Source organism: Rattus norvegicus, chromosome 19 (assembly GCF_036323735.1).
Source record: "Rattus norvegicus strain BN/NHsdMcwi chromosome 19, GRCr8, whole genome shotgun sequence".
Lineage (NCBI taxonomy): Eukaryota > Metazoa > Chordata > Mammalia > Rodentia > Muridae > Rattus > Rattus norvegicus.
Window position 1 is genome coordinate 286,461 of NC_086037.1, and position 26,427 is coordinate 312,887.

General features: G+C 41.9%; 1 protein-coding gene across 2 annotated transcripts; it reads left to right on the forward strand.

The window, feature by feature from the left end:
• Positions 1-26,427, forward strand: Ces2j (carboxylesterase 2J). Of its 2 annotated transcripts, none has more exons than XM_039097983.2 (12): positions 1-1,660; positions 19,345-19,549; positions 20,730-20,862; positions 21,544-21,677; positions 21,761-22,019; positions 23,101-23,199; positions 23,470-23,610; positions 23,725-23,805; positions 24,055-24,199; positions 24,590-24,727; positions 25,257-25,329; positions 25,754-26,427. In XM_039097983.2, exons 1-12 carry the CDS (start codon positions 1,525-1,527, stop codon positions 25,938-25,940), a joined length of 1,731 nt encoding a protein of 576 aa, XP_038953911.1. In that variant the 5' UTR covers positions 1-1,524; the 3' UTR covers positions 25,941-26,427. The 2 variants fall into 2 exon arrangements, with proteins under 2 accessions (XP_038953911.1, NP_001177309.1); NM_001190380.1 differs by lacking the exon at positions 1-1,660 and adding an exon at positions 18,609-18,684 and having other exon boundaries at positions 25,754-26,143.

The following is a 26,427-nucleotide window of genomic DNA, read 5'->3' on the forward strand; positions in this document are numbered from 1 at the left end:
TTGTTTAAATTTATAAGAAATATGTTTGTCTATTATCAGTTTTAATTTTAGACGGCACTCCCATATCAGCAAAAGTTTCCAATAGATGTTGTATAACATGAGCAGTGCGTTCTCCCAGCAATGGCTTAACCCATACAATTTTGGAAAAGTATCTATGCTTACATATGGAAATCGACCAAACTCAGAAATATGAGTTACATCCATCTACCACAATTTATTAGGTTGTATTCCTCTGGGATTAGTGTCAGATGGAATACATTTTATATGCAAAGGCTTACAAATAGGGCAATTAGCAATAATTTGTTTGGCTTGAGAAGAGGGAATCTTATATTTAATATATAAATATCCTGCATTGACATGATTATGGCCATATTCTTCTTCTGGGGTAGCAAATTCCACTAACGAATCTACCATATGATTGCCAAAAGTTAAAGTTCCTGGCAATTTTGAATGTGATCTAAAATGTGTAATAAATATTCTAGAGTTTCATACTAACAATAGTCCTTTAATATGACAAAATAACATTTAATACAGGCTTAGATGTAGAAATAACAGCAGTCTCAATATTCTGTACTATTCCTACAAGACAAGCTGAATCAGCTATAATATTTACATAATGATTAAAATTGTGTATTACATTAATTACTGTTAATAATTCATTTTGCTCTCCTGACCCAAAAGAATATTGCTGTACGCAAAATTTATCTTTGGTTCAATAAACCCTCTTGGACTTAGAGCCATCAGTAAACACAGTAACAGTGGGTGGTAATGGATCAATAGAATTAGTGTATTTATCACAAATTTCTGCTTTCTATAGCAATCCCACAGTTTCCTGTGAGGAAAATGAAATTCAGTATTTCCAGTGTAAGAAATCATGGCTAACTGAAAAACTTCAGACATCTGTATTAAATATTCCACTTTATCTTTACCTAATGGGAAAACGATAGTACCACAATCATATACTGACAGTATAACAGTTCTTTGTCTGCCTTGTTGAATAATTAAAGAAATTGTCCCTCATAAGTTGTTAATGTTTTACTAAATTTATGTTTAGTATATATCCATTCTAAAGGCAATACAACTTGAGCTAAAATTCCTGTAGAATATTTAAAGGCATTTAAAATATTTAATTTAATAACTCTATCTGGATCAATATGTGCCAAAAATGCATCTTTCCATTTTCAGAAATGATATTCTTGCATGCCTTCATAAAAGCATTAATATCTCCAGTCTCCTTTATAGGTATTAATGCTCTCTTATAGTCTTCATTAGCATTCTCAAAAGTAAGCTAGTAACTACTAGCTTGCATTCCTTAATTATCCATAGCAGTGTACAATAGTAGCTTTTATAGAATTAGAACTTCACACCACATCATTAATAAGTTGCATATGCATATACCTTAAACAACATTTGAATCATTTATGCAAGTACAATTTTAAATTCTATCATAATACAAAATCCATGCCATCCTAAAATATTTGAGACCTGGTGTTGTTTCTAGTCTGAAAAGAGATGAAATAATCCATGCTCTTTGTCATTTCAGCCCCTTTCCCCTGCTTTCCCCCAACACTGGATAGCAGAGAAAAGGGATTGAGGAGAGAAAGAGAAAGGAAGAAAGGCATCCCTGACTCTAATCTTCACTCTTTCCTCACTGAGCAAGGTCAGTAACAACTTACAACCAACACACTAAATGACAATAACCATCTATAACCCACTGAATGACAAATAACCACCCACTCGTCCCTCCTCTTGAGAATGAGGGTGTCGGGTTCTTTTAAAGTGTTTCCTGTAGTCTGTGGGGTGACAACACCACATAGGGACCCTACAATGCTTGGGATATTGGCCAAATCCTGGGAGAGCTTGCAGTTTCATATGCTCTCCAGGCCCTGGAAGAGCAGGGATTGACTGAAGTCCTAGCTAAATTAACAACTGAGAACACAGACACACCTTCATAACATTTGAGGAAGGTCACCCCGATATCTACCCCTTGAAATTTGCTCAAAAAAATTAGTCAATTGATTTTTTATTAAGCTTCAGGTAACTTTTTAGTATATGGGCAGAAAAGTTTCTTTGCAAAATAATGTTAATGGCCTCTAAGCCAGTCACCAATAGAGTTCCTGCCCTCTTTTGAAGTCTCATCAGAGAGGCTCTACTGTCCACAATACTCACAACACTTATGTCTCCCATGTGGCAAACTAAATTGGGCTATTAAGATCTGCTTAAATAGTTCAACAGTTTTCCCAATCGAAAGTCTTCCACTCTTCTCCAAAAATCAGCAGGTTCCTCACAAAACAACTCCACTCTCTCCGGTACCAGTTTATATATTAGTCACGTTTCTGTTATTGCAGAAAAATATCATGACCAAAAACAACTCAAGGAAGAAATTTTCTCTTTTCACTATGGTTCCAGAGGAATCTACTCACTAAGACAGAGAAGGCATGGCATAATAACAGAAGCAGGAACCAGGGAAATCACATTTTATCTGTACATGGGAAGCAGAGATGGGCCACAGGGAGTGTGGTGAGGCCATAAAACTTCAAAGCTTGTCCTTGGTGATGTAGTTCTTCCAGCAAAATTCCACCTCCAAATTTGTTGCATTACCTACACAAATAGTGCCACCAACTGGGGGCCAAGTGTTCAAATACATGAGCCTACAGGAAAAATTTCCCAGTCAAACTACCAAAAATATTACAAGGTGCACTCTTGTAATTTTGTACTACCCCTTAGAACTCCTGTGTGGGGAGTTTGCTTCCCAGTTGTGTAATATTGCAAAGTAGAGTCTGAATGAAATATTCAGGTTGTGGAATTCTACTCTCATAAATGACTACGGTTCCGACCCAAAAAGTTACAAGAAGTTGGTGTCTGGAATTATTGTTTCCAGGTACTTGTGGGGTTATTCAAAGAACTAGAATTTGATGTACAAATTACAAAGAAGTTAAGAAAATTCATTCAAAAGGAAATACATAGTGGAGATGAGAAGTCTACTGCAAGTGGGGCACGTGAGTGAGAAAGTACTCGGGGGTCTTAGTATTATTTGGAGCTTCCTCAAATGGGATTGAAGTAGAGGTATTTGATTATTGAGGGGCATAACACTACTGGTTCTCTGTTTTTTTTAACTTTTTAAAATTTAAAATACTTTGGGAAAAGATCTTTACCAATCCTACATCTGATAGAGGGCTAATATCCTAAGAGTCAGCCTGTATCATACACTTACATTGCATATACACATAGTTATGTGCATATATGTACACTTATATATACATATATATGTGTTACATACATGAATGAGTATGTATGTATCATAATCCAAGTGGCTTATAACCAGCAAAAATGTGGATCTAACTTTGGAGACTATGAAATCCAAGGCTAATATACCTTCTCTGTGCTATATGTTGAGGGTTAGCTTTCTCATCAAAGAGTGTTCTTTTGGTTTACATTAAGCTACTCAAGCAAATAGTGATGCTTCTGTCCTGGGCTTTTTAGTGAGACCAACTCTTTTTTAAGTTAATTAATTTATGTACTCATTTTATATCCCAATATCAGCCTCCTCTTCCCACAACCCCCTCCATTTCCACTTCCACTTCTCCTCTAAGAAGGGGGATCCCCCCTGTATCCTATCCTCCAAGACCTCACTGTAAAACTATGTGTATCTTCTCCCACTGAGGCCAGACAAGGCTGCCCAGCTAGGGGAACAGAATCCACTGACAAACATCAGATTCAAGGACAACCTCCCTTCAGTTGTTGGTCCTGCATGAAGACCAAGCTGCACATGTGCTACATATGTGCAAGGGGCTTAGGGCCAGCCCCTGTATGCTCTTTGATTGATGGTTCAGTCTCTGGGAGTACCCAAGGGTCTAGGTTAGTTGACTCTGATGATCTTTCAGTGGAGTCCTTGTTCTCTTCAGGTCCCTCAGTCCTTCCCCCAACTCTTCCACAAGACTCCCAGAGCTTCATCTAATGTTAGGCTGTGAGTCTCTGTATCTGTTCCCATTGGCTATTGGGTTGCCTTTCAGAAGACAGTTATGCTAGGTTCCTGTCTACAAGCATAACACAGTATCATTAATAGTGTCAGGGATTGGTTCTTGTCCATAGGGTGGGTCTCAATTTTGGACAATCATTGGTTCGCTGCTCCCTGTGAATGTGCTCTATCTTTGTCCCTGCTCATTTTGCAGGCAGGACACATTCTGAGTCAAAGATTTTGTGGGTGGATTGCTGTCAGTCTTGCCTGGCTACAGGATTGACCACTTCAGGACCCATATGCCCAACTGCTAGGATTCTTAGAAATTCCCCTATACCCTCTGCCCAACGCCCATGTCCCAGGTCTCTGGAACCTCCTAGAGATGCCCCCCACCGAATTCTGTTCTCTCTACCCTGCTCTCACTACACCTGATCCCTATCAGCCCTGCTCCCCTTCACTCTCTCACCCAGTTCCACCCTCCATCCACCTTCAATATCTATTTTTCCCCTTCTGAGAAGGATTCTGTCATCTTTCTTTGGACACTCCTTGTTATTTTGCTTTCTTTGGTTCTAGGGATTATAGCATGGTTATGCTATACATTATGGCTAATATCCACTTATAAATGAGTATATAACATACATGTCTTTAGGTCTGGGTATAAAGTAGAATCTGAGAGTTGTTCTGATTTGCATTTCCCTGATGACTAAGGAAGTTGAACATTTCTTCAAGTGTTTCTCAGCCAGTAGAGATTCCTCTGGTAAGAGTTCTGTTTTGCTCTGTACCGCATTTTTAATTGTTTTTTTTGGGGGGGTGGGGGGGTATTGGTGTCTAACTTCTCAAGTTCTATTTGTTTTTTGGATAATGAGCCTTTGTCAGATGAAGGTTTGGTGAAGATCTTTTCCTAGTCTGTAGGCTGCCATTTTGTCCTATCGATGGTGTCTTTTGTGTTACAGAAGCTTTTCAGTTTCATAAGGTCTCATTTACAGTTGATCTTATTGTCTGAGTCATTGGTGTTCTGTTCAGGAAGTTGTCTCCTGTACCAAGGAGTTCAAAGTTGTTCCCCACTTTCTGTTCTATTACATTTATTGTATCTGGTTTTAGGTTGAGATCTTTGATTACTTGAACTTAGTTTTGTTCAGGGTGACAAACATGGATCTATTTGCATCCTTCTACATTCAGGCATCCAATTTGACCAGCTTCATTTGTTGGAGATGCTGTCTTTTTTCCAGTGTGTATTTCTGGCTTCTTTATCAAAATCATGTGTCCATAGGATGTAGGTTTATTTCAGGATCTCAGTTTTTATTCCATTGATCAACCTGTCTGTCTATACCAAATCCATGCATTTCTTTCATTATTATGACTCTGTAGCACAGCTTGAATCAGAGCGGTAATGACTCCAGACGTTCTTTTATTATACAGGATTGTTTTAGCTACCCTGGATTTTTTGTTTCTCCCTGTAAAATTGAGAACAGTTTTTCCTTGTCTATTGAGAATTATATTGGAATTTTGACAGGAATTGCGTTTAATCTGTAGATTGCTTTTGGTAAGATGGACACTTTCACAATGTTAATCCTTACAATCCAGGAGCATGGGAGATTTTTCTATGTTCTGATATCTTCTTCAGTTTCTTTATTCAGAGATTTGAAGGTCTTGTCATATAGGACTTTCCCTTGCTTGGTTGGATTTACACCAAGATATTTTGTATTAGTTGTGATTATTGTGAAGGATGTTGTCTCCCTAACTTCTTTCTTTCTCAGCCAATTTATGATTTATATAAAGAAGGGCTATTGATTTTTTGAGTTAATTTTATATCCAATCACTTTGCTAAAGGTTATTATCAGTTGTAGGAGTTCCCTGTAGAAACCAGATGTAGAATTTTGGGAGTCTCTTATGTATACTATCATATAATCTGGGAATAGTGATACTTTGAGTTCTTAGTTTTCAATTTGTATCACGTTGATTTCTGTTAGTTGTCTTATTGTTCTTGTTATAAATTCAAGTACTATATAGAAGAGATAGGAAGAGAGTGGACAGTCTTGTCTTGTCCCTGATTGAAGTGGAATTGCTTTAAGTTTCTCGCCATTCAATTTGATGTTAGATATTGTCTTGCTGTATATTGCCTTACTGTGTTTGTGTATGTTCATTGTATTCCTGATACCTTATGGATGAGATGATTCTTATATTGCACATTCCAAATATCAGGGACAGAAAAATCTGTCCTTTAGCCTTGGTTTATTTAGTAGCTGTGCTGTACCTCTTCCTTGGAGTGCAAGAGAGTTACTGCTGATATTTTACTGGGACCACAATGCAGTATTAAGTTCTTGCTGCACACATACACATCTGTGAGGTCCCCATTTCTGCTGACATACAAACACTACACCAAATGGCATTAAGAATTTCAGTATCCTTATTATGTTTTAAAAGCTTTACTTTGTTGCCTAATGATTTCTATGCAACCAAATTTACTCATGTACCAGCATACATAGGTAAATTTTACATGAAGATATGAGTTATGCGACCACCTACACTTAGGTCTGAGACTACTCTTTCACTAGTATCCTCTCTGTCAACCATTGCTTGGTCTCTGCTCCAGAGCAACCACTTTCAGATGCTATAATTTGAAAGCTGCATATAATTTGAAAACATCAGAGCCTCATCTGCTTTTTCATGGTCAAAGAATTCTTTGTGACTGGTCCGGTTACTAAATAAAACCTATTTGAGAGTCGACTATGTCATTTGATTAACAGTGTCATTCCATATATGCACACAAAACATTTTAGCCACTCCTTGGTTGATGCACATCTAGCTGACCTGATTTTGACTGCTTTCAATTGAGCTTTTATGAACTTTTAAAAGCATGAGTCTTTGTGATTGGTGCCTTCAATTCCTTAAACTAAACACCTGAAGTCCAATTGCTCAGTCATGGTATAAATATGTTTGACTTTTAAAATGGTCAAACTGTCATCTATAATGACTACACCATCCTGTATCTCTTTTATGAGAGTGCCAGGGTATCCATGTCTTTGCCAACACTTGATTCTATGGACCTTAAATCTAATAATCTAATTATACTGAATGGGCATATAGAAGTATGTCATTGAATGTATTTTCATGGACCAAATCTCTACTTTCTTGTGTGTGTGTGTGTGTGTGTGTGTGTGTGTGTGTGTGTGTGTGTTTCTGTGTCTGTGTCTGCGTCTCTTTCTGTCTCTGTCACTAGCATCTCTGTCTATCTCTCATTCTTCCCCTACGCATTCCCTCAATCCACAGAAATAACCTGAAAGTCTTCTTCATTTTACACTTTCACTGTGTCCATGGCCACCATAAACATGGGGCCTCCAAGTGATGGTGCAGTGGGTAGCAGAACATATGGAGAGTTTTCCAAGCTTAGCTAAAGAAATGTCTGGGATTAAGAAGCACATGGATGCCCAGCACACACTAGGATCTGGTTTCTCCATCCCAAGCTTGGACAAACTGGGAACTTCCCAGACCTCCTGGTCTAGCAATTCTTTGGTTGGAGAACTTGGTGTAGAGAGAACAGCTACCAAGAAAGGCTAGGACCGCAGACAAGAAAAGAGTGCATTGGAGGGACGAAATTAAACCAAATGGCCCCTGTTGGTTAGAGAAACTGGGGTAAAAAATCTCATGCTGTGTTGTGCCAGAGGAAGAGCCAGAAAGATTCAAGAAAGAAGTTTTGTAGTGCCATACTGCAGGATCTGGATTATTATCTGGTTAATTATTATGGCAATTATAATTTGGAGCCAAGGTCAATTTGCAGTTGTACTAGAGGCTGTCTGACACTGATAGTCACAACACTTCTTCCAGAATGGACTGGATATTGGCCCCTGGTCCTTCATTCATTGATATATCCTGTCGGCTTCTTTGTAATTCTGAAACTTCTATTTTTAGATTTGTCAATCAGCTTTATCATAGATTGAACCCAGTGTTGGAGCTATTAAGGCCCTATTAAATACTGGTCATATTGATAAGAATGAGATTGATCAGGATGTGGTAAGAGAACATTCCTCCAATTATTATTATCTAAGTTCTGCCTTGAGATTGACGTGGTAGAAGGACTCAATACAAATTATACTTTCACCTCCATATATGAATCATAAATGGCCTGGGAGCGTCCACACATCCATTAGCAAAATAAAGGCAAACACAATTATTTGTTAAATGGATGAATGACTGTGAAGTTGATCTTGGCAGGAGCTGACCACTAGAGGAGACAATTCATAACAGTTGAAAGACCAGAGTTGAGGACGCTAAAAGCAACAGAATTTCAGTGTGTTTTCTTGAAATAAATGTAACCTTGTATGGAGAGAGACCATGAACATCCTAAGATGATTGTGGGGACAAGGGACCCTGGAAGCAGGCTCAGTAAACTGAGTCTTCAAAGCCCAAGTGTCTTAAGGATGTCATTCACACTGTGGAGAAAGGCCTGCTGTGCCAGGCTGTGGGAACTCTAGATTACTGAGGGCTGGAGAGAAGGAGGCTGGCTCTCATGTAGAAAAGATGACTCTGTGAAGTAGATATCCACACAGTTTCCTCCATGAACCCCTGTACTCTTTAGTGAATCCTGACAAGTTCTATGGAATTGTGAAACTCCTGTTCATAACCCAGTATTCCAGCTTTATCACAGGTTCTGATTGTTCAGTGAATCCCAGTGTTGGAAACATCAGGATCTAAAACTGTTTGTCAAGTGAATAAATGACTCTGAACTTGTTCTCAGTGGGAGTTTGCCACCACACTAGCCACAGCACAGAGGACAAATGAAACGGAAAAAGGTACTTAAGAAGTGTCACCAGGAAACAAACAGACTATCATCCAAATTAAAAGGTATAGTAGATCTAGAGGAGTTGATAGACACTTGCAGAACATTCCATCTAAATGCTACAAAATGCTACACTCTTCTTGGAAGTCTGTGAGAGTTTTCTGTAAAATAGACTGTGAGTTAGGACTGGAAACCAGTTCTAAGAAACACTGAAAATTGAAGTAATTATACCTATTTGATCACAATAGAATAAAACTTTAATTCCACAGGGATAGAAACTATAGAACACATACAATCCTGTGTAGATTAGACATCATGTATGAATCATTGAAGAAATGAAGAAAGAAATTTAGAAATGTGTACAGTCGTCATATGAAAAGGAAAGACAATAAGCCAAGCCCTAGAAGACACACTTGGAGCAGTCCAAGCTCTGATGCCAAAACTAAGAGTCATTGCCTGACCCTTCTCCATCTGTGGGCTCCTCAACACACACAACTTAGAGAAACCAGAATCTGTCATTAGAGCTCTCTACTCCATCCTCTGCAACATAAAACCAACTAGAGCTTGTGAATGTGAAGACCATGAAATCTAGACTGTGGGTAAGGACTGCTGGTACCTACAATGGCTTCAGAGGCCATTCTATGCCTTCCCAGGGGACTATAGAGTAAACAAACTCAGTAGATATGACTTCTTCCACCTGCTAAATGCTGGCTCTCATCTGTCTAGTCAGTGCAGCTCTCCTGCTCTGCCCCACCAAGCTGCCTGCCTATACCTCTGTGGGTAAAAATTCCCTCACCGACAAGGCCTAACATATCTTCTTGCTGGGAAACGGTGCAGCAATTGCATAACAGATTCAGGAGACAATAATGCCACTTGAGCAGATTTCTGAATGCTGTAGCCTATGGCCTCCTTCTTCTGCTCCTCTGTGTGCTTGCTAACACTGCAAATGGGGGAGTTGGAGACTGGAGTCAGAGAGTCAGAGGCTAAAAAGGCTGGTGACAAGGGACAGTGGAGAAGTAAATTAGTATAGATGACAGATGACAGTGACAATGCCAAACCCAGGAGTGGCCCCTGTGGCCCACTGAGAGTCAGCGATGACTGAAGACACTCATCATCAGGAGCCTGGTCAGCAAAGGGGCTTTCATGAGCTGAACTTGCAGGTCAAGGGTTCCAGGCACAAAGTTCACATCAGGACAGATGTGACATTTCCCTCCTCCATGTTGGGTTGTGGCTGTACCTGTGACCTGGAGCTGCTACTGGCCCTTAGATAATAATGAAGCTGACCGTGTTATCATAGTGCCATTGAGTTCTGAGTGTCACCTCCTTGTCTGTAGGAACAACATTTTCCCCTCCAGGAGGATCTTGGGCAAATTTCATGGCCCTAAGGTACACAGTTCCTAGACCCATATCCCACTGCTAAAATGAGAATCCACAGGTTATCTTCCCCATACACCTCACTCTGGGCACAGAAACAAGTTGGTTTGGTTTCCATAGTAAAGGGCTCTTTTCAAAAGTATACTCAGGAGGGTTCAGTATCCAGAATGTGTGTACACTCACACACACACACATACACATACACACACACACACACACACACACACACACACACGTACACATCTATACATATAATTCCCTTGGTGTCAATCACTCCAGGTGTCCAGAGTGAACATTGCTCACCTCCCACCAGGATTTCCAATCTAATCCAACCTACAGAGGCCATACTTACTTTACCTGTGACCCTTGCGTGCTGTTTCCCAGGCTCTAGGATCTCACCAAGCCTTTCTAGGTAGGAAGCTCTACCTCACTTACTGAACATCCTCTGCTGGGATGCCTGGGTTCAGAATCAATGAAAACAGTACAAGGCGTAGAGGTGTGTTCCCTCCTCCTTCATCCCTCCCAAGCCTGCATCATCCTCCTAACACTAGTGCTAGGTACCGCTGATACATAGTGCCTGGGATTTCTTAAGAGGGTGGGTATAAGCTGTGTGTGTTGGTACATGCCTGCACTCTGATGAGGCAGAGAAACAGCAGAATCTAGTTTCAAGGCAGCCTGACCTACATAGCAAGAGCTTGGATCAAACTAACCAGGTATGGTAATAAATAAAATAAAATATCCTGAGTATTCTGATTGGTTTTTTTTTCAAATTGACATAAGCCATAGAAATCAGAAAGAAGGGAATCTCAGCTGAAAAAAAATCTTTATAAAGCCTAGGAGCTGTAGGACATTTTTAAAATTAGTGATTGATGGGGGAAAGCCCAGCACGTGTGGGTGGTGTCATCCCTGGACTGGGGGTCTGCAGTTCTATAATTTCAGGGAATTACAAAGTTGGTCTGGTCTAGCTGCCTTGAGAGGCATGCACAAGTCATGCTTCTTCTGGTTTGAACCTGAAACTCCTAGTACATTTTGTGTGCCTTTCAGTTCCTGAGAATCCGAGGCACTTCCTCAGGCAGTGAGGCATACAGTAGCCTGTGGGTCTCTCTGGGTGCCATAGAGCTCAGTGAAGCATGAGGTATCTGGTTGAATAATTAACATTAGATGTTAGTCTTACATCCCATGTCTAGCTTGCACCTGCCATTACATCATGGGAACCATATTGTATTCTGTTTTGATACATGTATATAAAGGCTCATTACTTGGAATAATATAGCAGGACTCTCTGGACTCACCAGAGGTTATATAAATATACAGGGAAATATTAATTTTATTATAGCTTAGGTTTTTAGCTGGGAAGACTCTCAGATAGCTTAATCTAAATTGACCTGATATTTGTCAGGAAGTCCTATGTGCCAAAGGGAAGGAAGTCATTCTGACATGGAAATGAGTCAAGGATTAGTGAGGGAAAGATGGGCAAAGGGCAGGCCTGGATCCTGGCAGGTAGAGGAGGAAAGAAGGGACCATAGAAGAGTCCTCAGGTCAGGTTAAGCAGGGATGGTGGACAGTAAGTATGAAGCACGAGCTGGGAGCTGCATGCTGTGGTCAGGACCCTCATCCTCCTCCTGTCTGCAGTTGACTTCACTGACGAGGAGCTGCTGTGCAGCAGGAGGGTGTACTGGACAAACATTTCATAACATGTGTGAGCAGATGGCCCTCCCTCAGTCTCCTGGTGGTGGAGAAGTATTCAGAACTCTGCTCTTCTTTGGTGGCCTTGCCACCAGGCATTTGTTCTTGATCACATGGTAGCCTCCTTCCTCTGTGCCAAGATCCATTTAGACAGGGATAACTTCTAGATGCTGGCTCCTGGTCAGTAAACAAAATCTAGTGGGTTTGGGTATTATGGATTTTATAGAGAGAAGCTTACCTCTGAGGGAAAAGAGATGCTGTCTCCATCACATGGCTCTACATGCATTGGATGCTGATCACTCTTTGATTGTCTAATCATCAAATTCATAGCTCTGTGCTCCCATTCCATGACCTCCTTCACTGCCCATATGGGCCCTAACTGGGAGATAAGGCTTGGAGTCATCAGGACTCTGAGTGACATTTTTCTCATCCTGCTGAAAGGAGGTATTTCCAGTAATCTTAGCATCAATGGCCAGCTCCTATAGCCTGTGTTCCACCAGGATAAGTGACATTTGCAGTTGGACATGTATCATACCATGGGTCATCATCTAAAAGTCCACAGACTAAAATTCTGGATGCAGACCCTGTCCTCAAATGATCCAGGAGATCAAATGGGCTGAAGCCAAGCATAGTCTTGCAGAGTGTAAGGACAGTGGGTGCTATCCTCAGTGCAAGTGAGGCCATCCCAGACTGCGTCAACCCTACTCAGAAAGGGTGGCTGCATTATATATGTCTCTATATATTTACACTTCAATAGTCTGTTCACCTAACATTCATGAGGTTACAAAGCCTATATTGTCCCTGTCTTGCTTTGTTCCCTAAGTTAATTCCCCCCAAGAGAATGTATGAATGCCCTCAGTAAAGTCCCACAAGACAATGTATATGTATGAGCCCAAAAGCATGCCAACTTTATGCACACCCTCCCATAAGCCTTAGTTTCTTCATCTCTTCATTATCTCATCTTTCCCCACTTACCTCCAAGTCTCAAGCATTAAAAGTAAGCAGGTGCTTTGAGAAGTGTTGGCCACATTATGTGTATGTATCAGATTTTTATCCTCATCTTTGAGCAAGTCCTGTGTTTTCACATATCTTATAAGTGGCCATTAAAACCTTGATTAGCTGAAAGTCTTTTAATAAGTTGAAGCTGCAGTGATGTTAAATCTTGATTGCCAACTTCATAGTATCTGGAAGCAATTAAGAGAATACCTTCGGTTTGGTCTTGAAGAACATTTCTGGGGAGGATTTGCTGAGGGGAGAGTCCTTGATCTCAGGTAGAACAAGGCAGGGAACATTGAAGAAGCACTGTCACAACAGATAATATTTGTTTAGGTTGCTTTAATTGCTTTGAATTGTTTTAATTATTAAAATTCATGTGGTTATGAGTTTGGTGGTTATAATAAAATTTCTCTGACAGGAAGGTTAAGCTATACTATTAATGATTTCTGGTTGCTGGAGCAAGGACATGCTATTCTGGAGAAGAGAGACTCTGTAACTGTGTCGACAGGAAAAAAGAGAAGGCTCTAGACCCCTTACAGAGTGATATGGATCAGGTATGACAAGAGTAGAAGACAGAGGAGAAGAATGAGAGAAAATCAAACAGGACAAGTAACTTGATCTGCTGATTCCTCGACATGGGAACAGTCCAGTAACTGGCTTAGACATAAAAATGTCTCTAGCCCAAAACTTCAGCTAATGTTAGACAATAAATCTTGTTGGTTATGAAATCCTTAAGATTCTTTGTGCCCTCCTTCATGTAGCATGAATGAAGATTTATTACAACTGTTTACTGATCAAATTAACTCATAAAAGACAGTTGTCTTTCACCTGCTCAAACAAGGAGCAAAATTTCATCCTTATCTGAATTGTGTAATTTGCACAATCTATACAAATATACGAATGGTACTAAAATATTACAAGCTGTATACCCTTGGCAAGATTCATCCTCAGGGATACTGAAATGACCTGCTGTTCCAGCCTCTTGTTTTCTGATGCTGTCCAGAGACTTGCTTCCAGAACAGTTTCAGGAATTGTTGCTGATTTCAAATGGAGTCAGTTTATCTAGCCTTTCAGACAGACCCAGTCAGAACTTCAGTCAAGCCCTGACCCTTCTAAGCACACAGAGACTAAGTGCTAAAACTTTCTTAAGTCTAACCAATTTTTCTAACGCTCTTACCCCTCCTCACTCCTTTAAAGAATTTCTCATTCCCCGTATTCCACAGGAAGAAGCCATGGAGAATTGTCAATCCAATCCCTTGGGTTTGGGTATCTGGTTATGGTTATTTTATAAATTATATATAGCTTGTCATTTATTGGATAATTTGGAAATGTTTATAATTTTTAACAGGGAAGAAATAGATGGAATAGATTACTAAATTTATTCTTGAAGAAAGCATTATGTAGTCATAACCTTACATTAATGGAAATTATTATAATTGAGGCAAAATTGAAATTATAATTTCTTACATTGGTACGGAATTTAAATATTGATACAGGATTTATGTTTTCATTGATATAAATCTGTATTTTGATAAAAATATGAAAATAATATTGTTACTCTTAGATAGGCATTGTGTCTATGCGAATCATTTAAATACATGAGGCTTTGACATAGCCCTTTTAATAGCAACTGTTACAAAATGTTTAGGACCAAGGACCTCCCATACCATTGATGTCAGATAAGGCCATACTCTGCAACATATGTCTCTGGAGCCATGGATACCTCTATGTACACTTTGGTTGCTGGTTTGTATCTGGGAGAGCTGGGTGGTCCAGATAGTTGGTGTTGTTCTTCTTATGGGGTTGCAATCCCTTTCGACTTCTTCAGTCCTTTCCCTAGCTCATCCATTAGGGTCCACAGGCTCAGTCTTATGGTTTATTGTGAGCATCTGCATCTGTACTGGCCAGGAGCTGGCAGAGCCTCTCAGGAACAGTCATACCAGGCTCTTGTCAGCAAGCACTTCTTGGTATCAGCAGTAGTGTCAGGGTTTGGTGTCTGCAGATGGGATGGATTCCTAGGTGGGTAGTCTCTGGATGGCCTTTCCTTCAGTCTCTGTTTCAGTTTTTGTTCCTGTCTTTCCTTTGGACGGGAATATTTCTGGGTTAACAATTTGGAGATGGGTGGGTGCCCCTGTCACTCAACTGTGGGTCATGCCTATCTACAAGAATTTGTCTCTATGGGTTCTATCTCCCCTTGTTGCGTATTTCGGATAATGTCACCCCCATTGGGTCCTGGGAGCCTCTTGCTTGCCTAGCATCTGGGACTTTCTACTGGTTACCTCAGTTCCCCATACTCCCTGCTACATATTTCTATTCCTTTTCCTGACACTCTGTACTTCTATCCTGCCTCTTCCAATACCTAATCCTGCCCCCCTCCTTTTTCCACTCCCTCCTCTCTCCCTCCCAGGTTCCTTCCTCCCTGTGGTGATTTTGTTCCCCCTTCTATGTAGGATTGAAGCATCCACACTTTGGTCTTCCTTCTTCGTATGGTTTATATCATTTATACGGGTTATATCATGGGTGTTCTGAGCTTTTGGGCTAATATCCAATTATCAGTGAGTACGTATTATCAGTGAGTATGTGTGTTCACTTGTGTCTGGGTTACCTCACTCAAGATGATATTTTCTAGTTCCACCAATTTGCCTAACAATTTCATGAAGTCATTATTTTGATAGCTGAGTAATATTCCATTGTATAAATATACATTTTCTGTATCCATTCTCCTGTTGAGGAACATCTAGGTTCTTTCTAGCATCTGGCTATTACAATTAAGATTATAAATAAGACTGCTATAAATATAGTGGAACATATGTCCTTTTTATATGTTGGAGAACCTTTTGGGTATATGTCTAGGAGTGGTATAGCTGGGTCTTCAGGTAGAACTGTTTCCAGTTTTCTGAGAAACTGCCAGATTGACTTCCAAAGTAGTTTTACAAGCTTGCAGTCCCACCAGCAATGGGGAAGTGTTCTTTCTCCACATCCTCAGGGCCCTGTATTAAAAACATTCTCTTGTACTTTATGCAATCATACAATGGTGATGAATGTTGCTCTGTCTGCCTCTGTATTCTCCTAAGCATTTTCTGTCATTAACAGGTTCTGTCTTCTTTAGATCTCCATGGTCCCAGGCACCCTACATATGACAAACCAGCATCTTCCCAGGGTGCTGGTTTTTGCAAGATTCATGCAATAGCTTGAAGGCCAACCCTAGGACATTACTAAAATGATGATTCTTGCAATGTCAATCTTCCACACCAGGAAGCAGAGACGGGGGGGGGGGGAGAGAGAGAGAGAGAGAGAGAGAGAGAGAGAGAGAGAGAGAGAGAGAGAAATTAAGATCAGCTGGGCTCATAGAGGGAAGAGCTCTTCTTGCCTGCAGGAGGGCAGATTATGCCTGGTACTTCTACCAGGCCTGAATGCATCATTCAACTCCTGCTGTACACACCACTGTGAGGTTCCAAGGCATTTCAGCTAATGCATTGGACATTGCCAAAGAGATTTATAGACTTTGACTAACTCCGTTGTTGAAAAGCTTAATTATTGAATGTTTGTACATAGCCTGGTTAATTCACAAAGAATACGAACTAGTCAACCAATCTGACTTCAGATATGAGTGTTTCTTTCACTGGAGAAAGGTTCCTTTTATTATTTTATGTCAATTACCCTCTGATCTCTGTTTCTGGCAACCACTTGACTGCTTTCTGATGGAAGAGCTTGGAAATGGTGTATGATTTAGAAATTTCAGGACCCTAGATATTCTATCATGGAAAATAAAAGATTGGTCACTCGTTCTGTTGCTAATAAATTAATTAATAGTCTTGGAGATTTAAGTGCCATCCTTGACAAATGGTGTCAGTCCATATATGAATATGATGTCCATTGTTATTTTTCCTGTTGTTTATGAAGCTCTTATCATCATTTGGAACAATTTTTGCTGTTCTTGTTTATTTGTTGTTGATTTTTGTGATCAGTAATTTTATTTCCTTGTGCTAAATCCCTGAAAGAAGAAATTCTCAATCATAGGACAAGGTTGTAGTTAATTTTTGAATAAAAATAACACACTATCTTTCAAAATGACTACACCATTTTAAATCTCCTCCAGTCATATATGGGAATGCCAGGTGTCCCAAGTCTCTGCCAACACTGAATACTAAATGGGTGTGGAGTGGTGTCTCAATGAAGATATGTCCATGAAATTTGAGCCTCTGCATTTAGACTTCTGTTTCAAAGTCTGTCAATCTGTCTGTCTGATTAGTCTATGTCCTTGACTCCCTCAACAAAAGAGGGCTTGAACTTTCTCCAGTACACATTCTATTTTACCATGTCTCTGGCATCTCTGATGGTAAGTGTCCTCTGCAGAGGAAATGGGGACTTTCCTCTAGCCAAGCTACAAAACACTTGGAGTTAGGAAAAAGCACAAGAAGGTTCAGGAAACAAAGAAATTGACTGCTTGACCTAGAAATTGGAGGGGTTGGAGACCTTTCAGTTCCCTCAGTCCAGAACTTCCTTGGCCCTGAGGATGTGGAAGAAGAACAATACTAAAAGCAGAATATCCTCTAGGAAGGGCCAGGACCACAGATTGGACAAGCATATGTTGGAGGCACAACACTGTATCAGGGAGGCAGGAGAAAGCAGGGCTGTAAAGGAAATCCTGCAGTGCCAGGCTATGGGGTCATATATTATTGAGAATGAAACCATAGAGCCAAAACCAAATCTCAGAAACAAAAAACTACCCAATGTGGGCTCCTATGCCACTTCTTCCAGGAAGTCAGGTGTGGCTAGTTATAAACTCCTGGTTGTATATACCTTCATATACCTTGCTAGGACATTTGATTCTGAAACTCCTATTCTGGACATGTATACCAGAACCCATAGAAGTCAGATTGTGGGGGTGGGGATTGGGGGATGGCAAGGGGCTTAGCTAGTTAGGGAATTTGCTGCCAAGCGTAGCAATCTAAGTTTGGTCCCTGAACCCATATAGTAGATAGATAGAACTGATAGTACATATTGTCTTCTGACCTCTGCGTGTATGTGATGGACTGTGAGTGTTCATATACATACATACATGGACACAATACATATAAGTAAAAGGTAGGAAAGAGTAAAATGTTTGTCAATGGACAAATGACTGTGTAGTTCATCTAAACAGGAGTTGGCGGTGTGAGCATCTACATTGGAGATTGAGGCAGAAGTGTCAGAATTTCAGTATCTTTCAATGAAGTTACCATGACCCAATTGGGGATGGGGAGAGTTTATATCTACAATCCTAAGGTACCAGGGCCTCTGAGGGTAGACTCAGTACTCTATGAGTTATGTCAGCACAGAAGAGTCTTGAGGATGAAAGGAAGGCACACTCAGAGCTCCTGCCCTTGCTCTTCTCTTTATCTTGGCATCTTGACTATGCACCTGTTGACAGGAGCCCCATGGTTTCTCCTGTTACAACTTTCTGCTCTCTAATCTTCACACTAACGCCCAAATTGGGTTGGTGAGTAAAAGAACCAGAAAACACAATGGCTCAGTATTGAAAGTCAGGGATCCTGGAATTCCAGAAGCACCTCAGATGCCTTGCTGTGTCTGTCCAGGAGGCCAGGGAAGGAGCAGGAACTGCAGGAGTGGATTTTCCCTGCCTGGTGGCTATTGGCTTCCTGTGGCTTCTACCTTATCAGTTCTCCAGCAATGAAAACTTTGCCCCATGCAATCAAATGCCACACCTACATGCCAAAAGCTACAAATTCCTGCCTGGGCCATGGCAATGTGTTCTGTTTCCTGCTGTGAGAATCTCGGCTTGCACCAGCACAGGTTTAGACCTGAGATTCAACCATGTCTTTGGCTAGACTTCCTGATTGGCTGTATGTTGTAGCCTGTGGGTTCCTGCTTCTCCTCCAGCATGTGCACGGTGAGACTGTCTAAATGAACGGAGGGGACCAGGGTCAGAGATGCTCCAGTTCTGCAAAGTCATGGCTGAGCTTCTGGGATGGAAGGCACCAAGGAGGGGAAAGGGACTGGTGAAGAATGACAGAATTACAGGGGACTGTGTGCTTTCTTTTTTTTTTTTTTTTTTTTTTGGTTCTTTTTTTCGGAGCTGGGGACCGAACCCAGGGCCTTGCTCTTCCTAGGTAAGCGCTCTACCACTGAGCTAAATCCCCAGCCCCCGACTGTGTGCTTTCTAATGTCCCACCGCGGTACACAGGAGTCAGAGATGTCTGAGGTTAGTACATCCTGAGGAGGCAATAGAGACAGAAGAACAAGCAGGACATGTCCCTCATCTGCATGTAGTTGTGGCTAGAAATCCCACTGTACTTGGATAATGACAATAATTCCTTCACAATACCAAGTGGCTCTGAGCCTGTCCCTTTTTTGGCTAGGGAAGAACCCTGTTAGTTTGGAAGAAAAGTCAGTAGACAAGGTTTCTGTCCCTAGGTAATCCAGAAACCCTCATTTCCACATCCTACTGCTGAACTGGGAGGCCCTGGCTTACCTTCCCCATGTACCATGATGATGATGAGGTAGAAATCCCCAAGTGTATTGACAGCTGATGGCATCTCTCTACTTACAGGCCAGGACTCAGCCAGCCCCATCAGGAACACACACACGGGTCAGGTGAGAGGCAGCTTTGTCCATGTGAAGGACACTAAATCTGGTATCCATACCTTCCTGGGAATTCCCTTTGCCAAGCCTCCTGTAGGACCGCTGCGCTTTGCACCTCCTGAGGACCCTGAGCCATGGAGTGGTGTGAGAGATGCGACCTCACAGCCGGCCATGTAAGTTCTGGGACTCAGAGGACTTAAGGCATGAGTTCGAGGCCACACTGCGATGTTTTCTCCAACTCAGCTCTACAGCAGTTTTCTTCCTGTGCTGAGGGGTGTCTCCCATGCACATTTCTGGTGAATGTGCTAAGGGTTAGAGTAGAACAACTGTTCCAGCCTGCTGGGTCAGAGCCTGGCACCTGTAGGGAGTTTGTTGAAGGTACTGCAGTAAGGAGCAGAGACTGAGTCCATTTTTCACAGTCTCTGTGACCATCCGTTATCCCTGTGCCACTGACTAAGGAACAAGTACTCATGCTTCCAACTGGAGACTATGTGGAACAAGGAAGTACTTATTGATACTTGGAAGTGAACTAAAGAATGTCTCACTACTCTATGGAATGATATTTAGTCCATTCATTCCTATAGTTGCTATGTGGGCACAGTACCCCAATGCCTAAGTGTCTTAGTTACCTTTCTATTTCTGTGATAAAGTATCTTTACATAAGCAAATTAGTAAAGACAAATTTTTTTCAAGGGTCACAATTCCAGCTTATAACCAACCATTGGTGGGAAACCACAGAGGCAGAAGTTTGAGAGAGCTGATTACATGACATCCATAATCAGGAACAGAGTTTAAAGCACACATGCATGCCTAATCTTCAGTGACTCTCTACTCTTATACAATGCAAAAGCCACCTTGCTAGGGAATGATTGGTGCATCCTAAAATGGGCATGTATTTCTATTGCAAAGAACATAATTGAGATAACTTTCCACTGTCATGCGAACCAGCCAACAGGGTCTACACAATCCCTCAGTAAAATTTTTCCCTCAAGTGATTCTACAGTGTGTCCAGTCAACAATCAAAACTAACAACCACACCAGGATTTAAATTATACAAACAGAAGGATTGAATGTTGGAACAGAAAAACTATCATTTTCATAGAGGCTGCCAGAAGTCTTCATATAATAACTCCCAGAATATTATTATATATTAAGAGGCCTCCCTGAAAAATCCGACTCCATTTCCATCTCCACAGAACTGGTAGCATTTACTGTGGTAGAAACTTTAGAGAAGAATCATGTTAGCCAGCCATCATACAAAGCAGTAGCTATAAGTGGCTAAGAGAAAATTCAGACTAGGATATATGTTTGACCACTATGTATCTTGGACACCCTGTCTTCCATTTTCACTAGGTGTTTGCAGACTGCTATGATGAATTTAGAGGGTATGAAGGAGACAGAATTGACCAAGCTTCCTATGTCTGAGGACTGCCTGTATCTCAACATCTATGTACCAGCTCATGCCCATGAGGACTCCAACCTGCCTGTGAGTTATCAGGACATGGTCAGCTGGGGAAGAGTTCATTTCTTTCTCTGGAAAATGGGAAGGGAAGGAATAATTCTGAGGTCCACTGTAGTTTAGAGCCTGATTAAGATTTAGGATTCAAGAAGGTCATACCAGCCCATGGTGAGCTGCCTGAAACTCTGTGTATGCAAATCAGAGTTCTGGCACTCTGAAAGGTAAAGGGGTCTAGGTCTTCAATTAAATCAAGAATTCTTCTATCAACTTAGCAGACTCACTCAGGATAGTGCACGAAAGCTGAATATTGACATTACTGAAATTTCTAGATGCAAGTTACCTGTTCTGCCAATGCGATCTAATGGCCTTTTTGATTGGCAATCAGGAAAGCCACTCAAGAGAACACTCCTTTTTTGTTTTTTGTTTTTGTTGTTGTTGTTTGTTCTACTTTGATGCGTCTGAGAGTAATGATGACTTTAATTTAGATCTAGAGTCATTAATCCATACTGAGATTTCCTGTTGGGGAAGCTAGAACGGAAATATGCTCATAGGCCTAAAGTACCCCATCTGTGGCTCACTTCCTGAGATCCTAAGGAGATCTGTTTGTAGGTCAACTTGCACAGAGCAAAGCAGTTGATAACCTAATGGGCAGTCTAGATGAGCTTGGGCTGTATGTGGGCCTCCTGGTAGGTGAGTTCCTCTCTCCAGGTGATGGTATGGATCCACGGTGGTGGGCTGGTTGGAGGATCAGCTTCCATGAATGATGCGTCCACACTGGCAGCTACTGAGGAAATAGTAATTGTATCCATCCAGTATCGTTTGGGTGTCCTTGGCTTCTTCAGGTAAGCCTGGGACAGGGCTGGGTAATGGGGACTAAGTAATACATGGACAACCATACATTCTTCTTCTTCCTGTTACTTCTCAGCACTGGAGACCAGCATGCCAGAGGCAACTGGGGATACCTGGACCAAATGGCCGCCCTACGCTGGGTCCAGCAAAATATTGCTTATTTTGGGGGAAACCGTGACAGCGTCACTATATTTGGAGTCTCAGCAGGAGGCACAAGTGTGTCTTCCCATGTTGTGTCCCCCATGTCCAAAGGACTCTTTCATAGAGCCATTATGCAGAGTGGAGTGGCCCTGCTGCCTGGCCTCATCTCTGACACTTCTGAGGTGGTCTACAAGGTAAGCGCCCTAAGAACACCAGCTACCTCAGTCTTTGCCTCTGGTACTCTGATGTTCAGTTAACTGGATTTTATGTATGCTGAGTATGTTATATAACAACAAACCAATATCCAGTGGATTCCGTCATTAGCAAAAACACGTACGCATGGTTTCCCAGTTTGTTTCTTATCACTGTGATAAAGACTATTGTCAAAAGCTCCTTGGGGACAAAAAGGTTTATTTCAGCTCATAGCTTTTAATCTATCTTGAAGGGAAGTTTGCAATCAGGCATGTACCTGGGGGCCAGAACTCGATCAGAGGCCAAGGAACAACATGCATATGGCTTGTAACACATGGCTTCCTCAGCTGGCATTCTTAAACAGCCCAGAACACCTGCTCATGGGGGACACTGCCCACAGTGAGGTGGGCTCTTCTGCATTAGTCATTTATCAGGAAAAGGCCCAGACTTGCCATGGACCAGTCTGATAGAGACAATATTCCCAGCTGAAGTTCCTCTTTGCAGCTGATCCTGGCTTGCGTTGAGCTGATAAAAAAAAAAATCTAACAAGAACACACAATTGAGGGAAAGGGTCAACTGGAAAAAGTACTTGCTGTGCAAGCATGAGATCCCAAGTTCAAATCTCCTGAACCCATACAAAGCTGGTGGTTTTAATGTTTGAGAAATGTTTAATGTTCCTATGGAGATACAGGAAACAAAGACTCCCTGGTAGGCCAGCTAAGCTGGTATAGAAAAAGTGAACAAGGGATAGGGTGACATGTATGAGATTACTCTCTGACATTCTCAGTCAAAATGTGCTACATAATAATTATTGTCAAAGTAACACACACACACACACACACACACACACACACACACACACACACACACAACAAAGCAACAACAAAGCAATGCACAGGTAGAATGTCCTTTCCCAGCTGTCAGTCACCTCTGAGCAACAGAAAATGTCAACAATTCCATTGACTCCTTTCATCCCCAGCAAACACTAGGATGTGGTATTTAGGGGTAATGACTTCTACTAGTATCAAAGAAACTGTTCGCTGCTGGGAAGGATGAGCTAACCATTGTCTGTTCCATTTACAGACAGTAGCCAACCTATCTGGATGTGAGGCCTCAGACTCAGAAGCCCTGATACGCTGCCTGCGAGCAAAGAGTAAACAAGAGATCCTGGCTATTAACCAGGTTGGGAGAATTGTGTGTCTTGGAGGACTTGATGACCAGGATGTGGGATTACCATTATTCACTTACTACTCAATTTGCTAACTCATCTCCATGGTTTGGTGTCCTTTCAGTACAGGGTGCAAAGAGAGCATGACAAGCTAATGTGCATTTCTTCTAGAGTGTGCATAGTATCCTGAGATAAGATATGATATAGGGAATTGCTGTGGATATTCATGAGCATTAGAATATTTATATGATTGATCTTCGGTACTGACCGTCAATGCTGTATAGGTCTTCAAGATGATTCCTGGTGTGGTGGATGGAAAGTTCCTACCCAAACATCCTCAGGAGCTGTTGGCCTCTAAGGATTTTCACCCTGTCCCCAGTATCATTGGTGTCAACACAGATGAATGTGGCTGGGGAGTCCCCACGGTGAGACCAGTTCTAAGCCCCTGAGAACATAAACTCACATGGTGGGTGGGACTCAGAGATACTTGGATGTAGTTCCAAACCATCTAAAACCTAAGAATATCTTCTGCCTTCTAGATCCTGGGCCTTTATCATATCATAAACAACATAACCAGAGAGACCCTGCCAGCTGCTCTAAAGATCGCAGCAGCACAGATGGTGAGAGAGACCTTGGCTCCTGTCTTGATAGAGGGTTCCTAGATGCACCCCCCCTCTCTCTCTCTCTGTGTGTGTGTGTGTGTGTGTGTGTGTGTGTGTGTGTGTGTGTGTGTGTGTGTTTCTGAGTGGGATCACTACAAAGCTTCTTACTTTACCCATAGACCCTCTTTCATTCCTGGCCACATTCCTTACTTAGAGGCTGCTGCCTGCCTGTCCTGTCATCATTCTTCCTGATTCTTCCTGGTATAGATGCTGCCTCCTGAGTGTATTGACCTGATAATGGAAGAGTACATGGGGGATACTGAGGATGCAGAGACACTCCAAGCACAGTTCAAAGAGATGCTGGGGGACTTCATATTTGTGATCCCTGCTCTGCAAGTAGCACATTTCCAACGTGAGTACATCTGTGACAAGAGCAAGGACAGGGGGTACTCAGAGCTGTGGGACCCCGGTGAGCTCTGCAGTGTCAAGGCTGGACCCATGCCCTGGTCAGGTCTCAGGTAGCAGACAGCTTTCCCCCCAGTGAATCTTTATGTCTAGTATAAAGGATGGCATCCAATCCAGGTCTAGAGGAGGAAACATGTGAGATACACTCAGTGTCTTGTCAACTCCTCGGCTAGAATACCAGGGCCTCTGCTTAACACAGATTTCCTGTGTCCAGTGCCCCAGTCTGGATCTCACCACTCAACTGGGATTCTAGATAACTTTACAGCAAGGTTTCTTGTCACCAAAGGTGAGGCAGATAAGTGCCATATGAGAAATCATACGTCAACATGTGTTCCAGGTTCCCAAGCTCCTGTCTACTTCTATGAGTTCCAGCATCTGCTCAGCTTCATCAAGCAAGTCAGGCCATTCTATCCGAAGGCAGACCATGGTGATGACACTGTCTTTGTCTTTGGCTCCTATTTCTGGGGCATGACCTGTGAGTCTTTCTTGTTTCCTTGGGCTGAATCAGCATCAGATGAGTTCCCAAGGGATTATTGAGCTCTCTGTCCAGTTGGGGAAACTGAGAGTCTGGGAGGGGACAAGGTCAAGTGTTCACAACATCAGAGCTTAAAACACAACCCAAGGGGTTGGGGATTTAGCTCAGTGGTAGAGCGCTCGCCTAGGAAGCGCAAGGCCCTGGGTTCGGTCCCCAGCTCCGACAAAAAGAAAAGAAAAAAAGAAAAACAAAAAAATAAAAAAAAAAAAACAACCCAAGCTCTTCCCCCCAAATATGCTACAGTTTGAATATGATCCTTTCCTTGTCTAGCTTGTGCTAGAAGGAATGAGAGCACACTGCTGTAGAAATGAACCCAAGAAACTTCAAGTACTGCTTTGGATGGATACTGGATTCTGAGAGGAGAGGGAAGAATGTATAAACCAGGCCTAGGGTTTACTCTCTGGCTGTGGTTGCTATAGGAGAGCATGAGTTGGTAGGACTTGGACTCTTTTTCTTCTTCTGTCTGCAGTTGACCTCACTGAGGAGGAGGAGCTGCTGAAGAGGAGGGTGATGAAGTACTGGGCCAACTTTGCAAGAACTGGGTGAGAATAGACCCCATCTTCAACCTCTTTATGGTCAAGTCTCCATCTCCAGCCCCAGTGTGGGTGTGTTCCATTAGTGTTCATGTGTCCTTAATAACACAAGAGTCTACAACTCAGGCCACACTAAGGCAGATACCTTATAGCTTTCAGTTACTGTTCATCCCACAGAGATCAGGTGGATGAGTCACACTACTGTAGTACCGTTCTTTAGATTTTCCTCTGAGAAGGAGATACAAAACTAGCCAGCTCCCCTTGCTTCACATGGAGTGGACACTGATTGTGAAACTTGTATCTATATCAGTACACCAGTCCCTCTGTCCCCTGAAGCCCATGGTCTGCTCACCCACTACCCTGACCAAATAAGGGGATCAGGCTTTGTGTCAGAGAGACCTTCACTCCTACCTGCTGGCTGGTATATCCACAGGAACCCCAATGGTGAAGATCTACCCCACTGGCCTGTGTTGGACCATGATGAGCAGTATTTGCAGTTGAACTCCCAGCCTGCTGTGGGCCGAGCCCTAAAGGCCAGAAGGCTGCAGTTCTGGACCAAGACTCTGCCCCAGAAGATCCAGGAGCTAAAGGGTTCTCAGAGCAAGCATGCAGAGCTGTAGCATCCTGGGCCAGGAGTGTGAGGTTGAAAGCAAATGGGGTAATTCTGAGGTTACAAACTCCATTATCTACATTTATTCATTCCAATAAGTACATAAGCATTTCTCACCTCAGCATTTACTCTTTCAGACATGTATGAAAAACAGTCTGTGTTATCATTCTGGGCAAACATTCATTAGAGTCAATAAAAGCTCTCATAACAATGTGGATGTGTGTGCCCAAAATTACCTCCATTTTCTTTAACCCTTCACTGAGACTAAGCTCCTCTTTCCTTCCTTCCTTCCTCCCTTTCTTTTTCTATTCCTTCCTTCCTTACTTTCTTTCTTCCCCATCTTCACTCTCCTCCAAGTCCCAGACCCTGTTCAAATGAACCAGATGCTTCGAGGACTGTTGACTAAGAGACTGACTGAATCAAATCCTGTGTCCTCTCTTGACAACTTCATGTTTTCTCATATTTATAATTACCAATAGAAAATCTGCTTTCCCTAA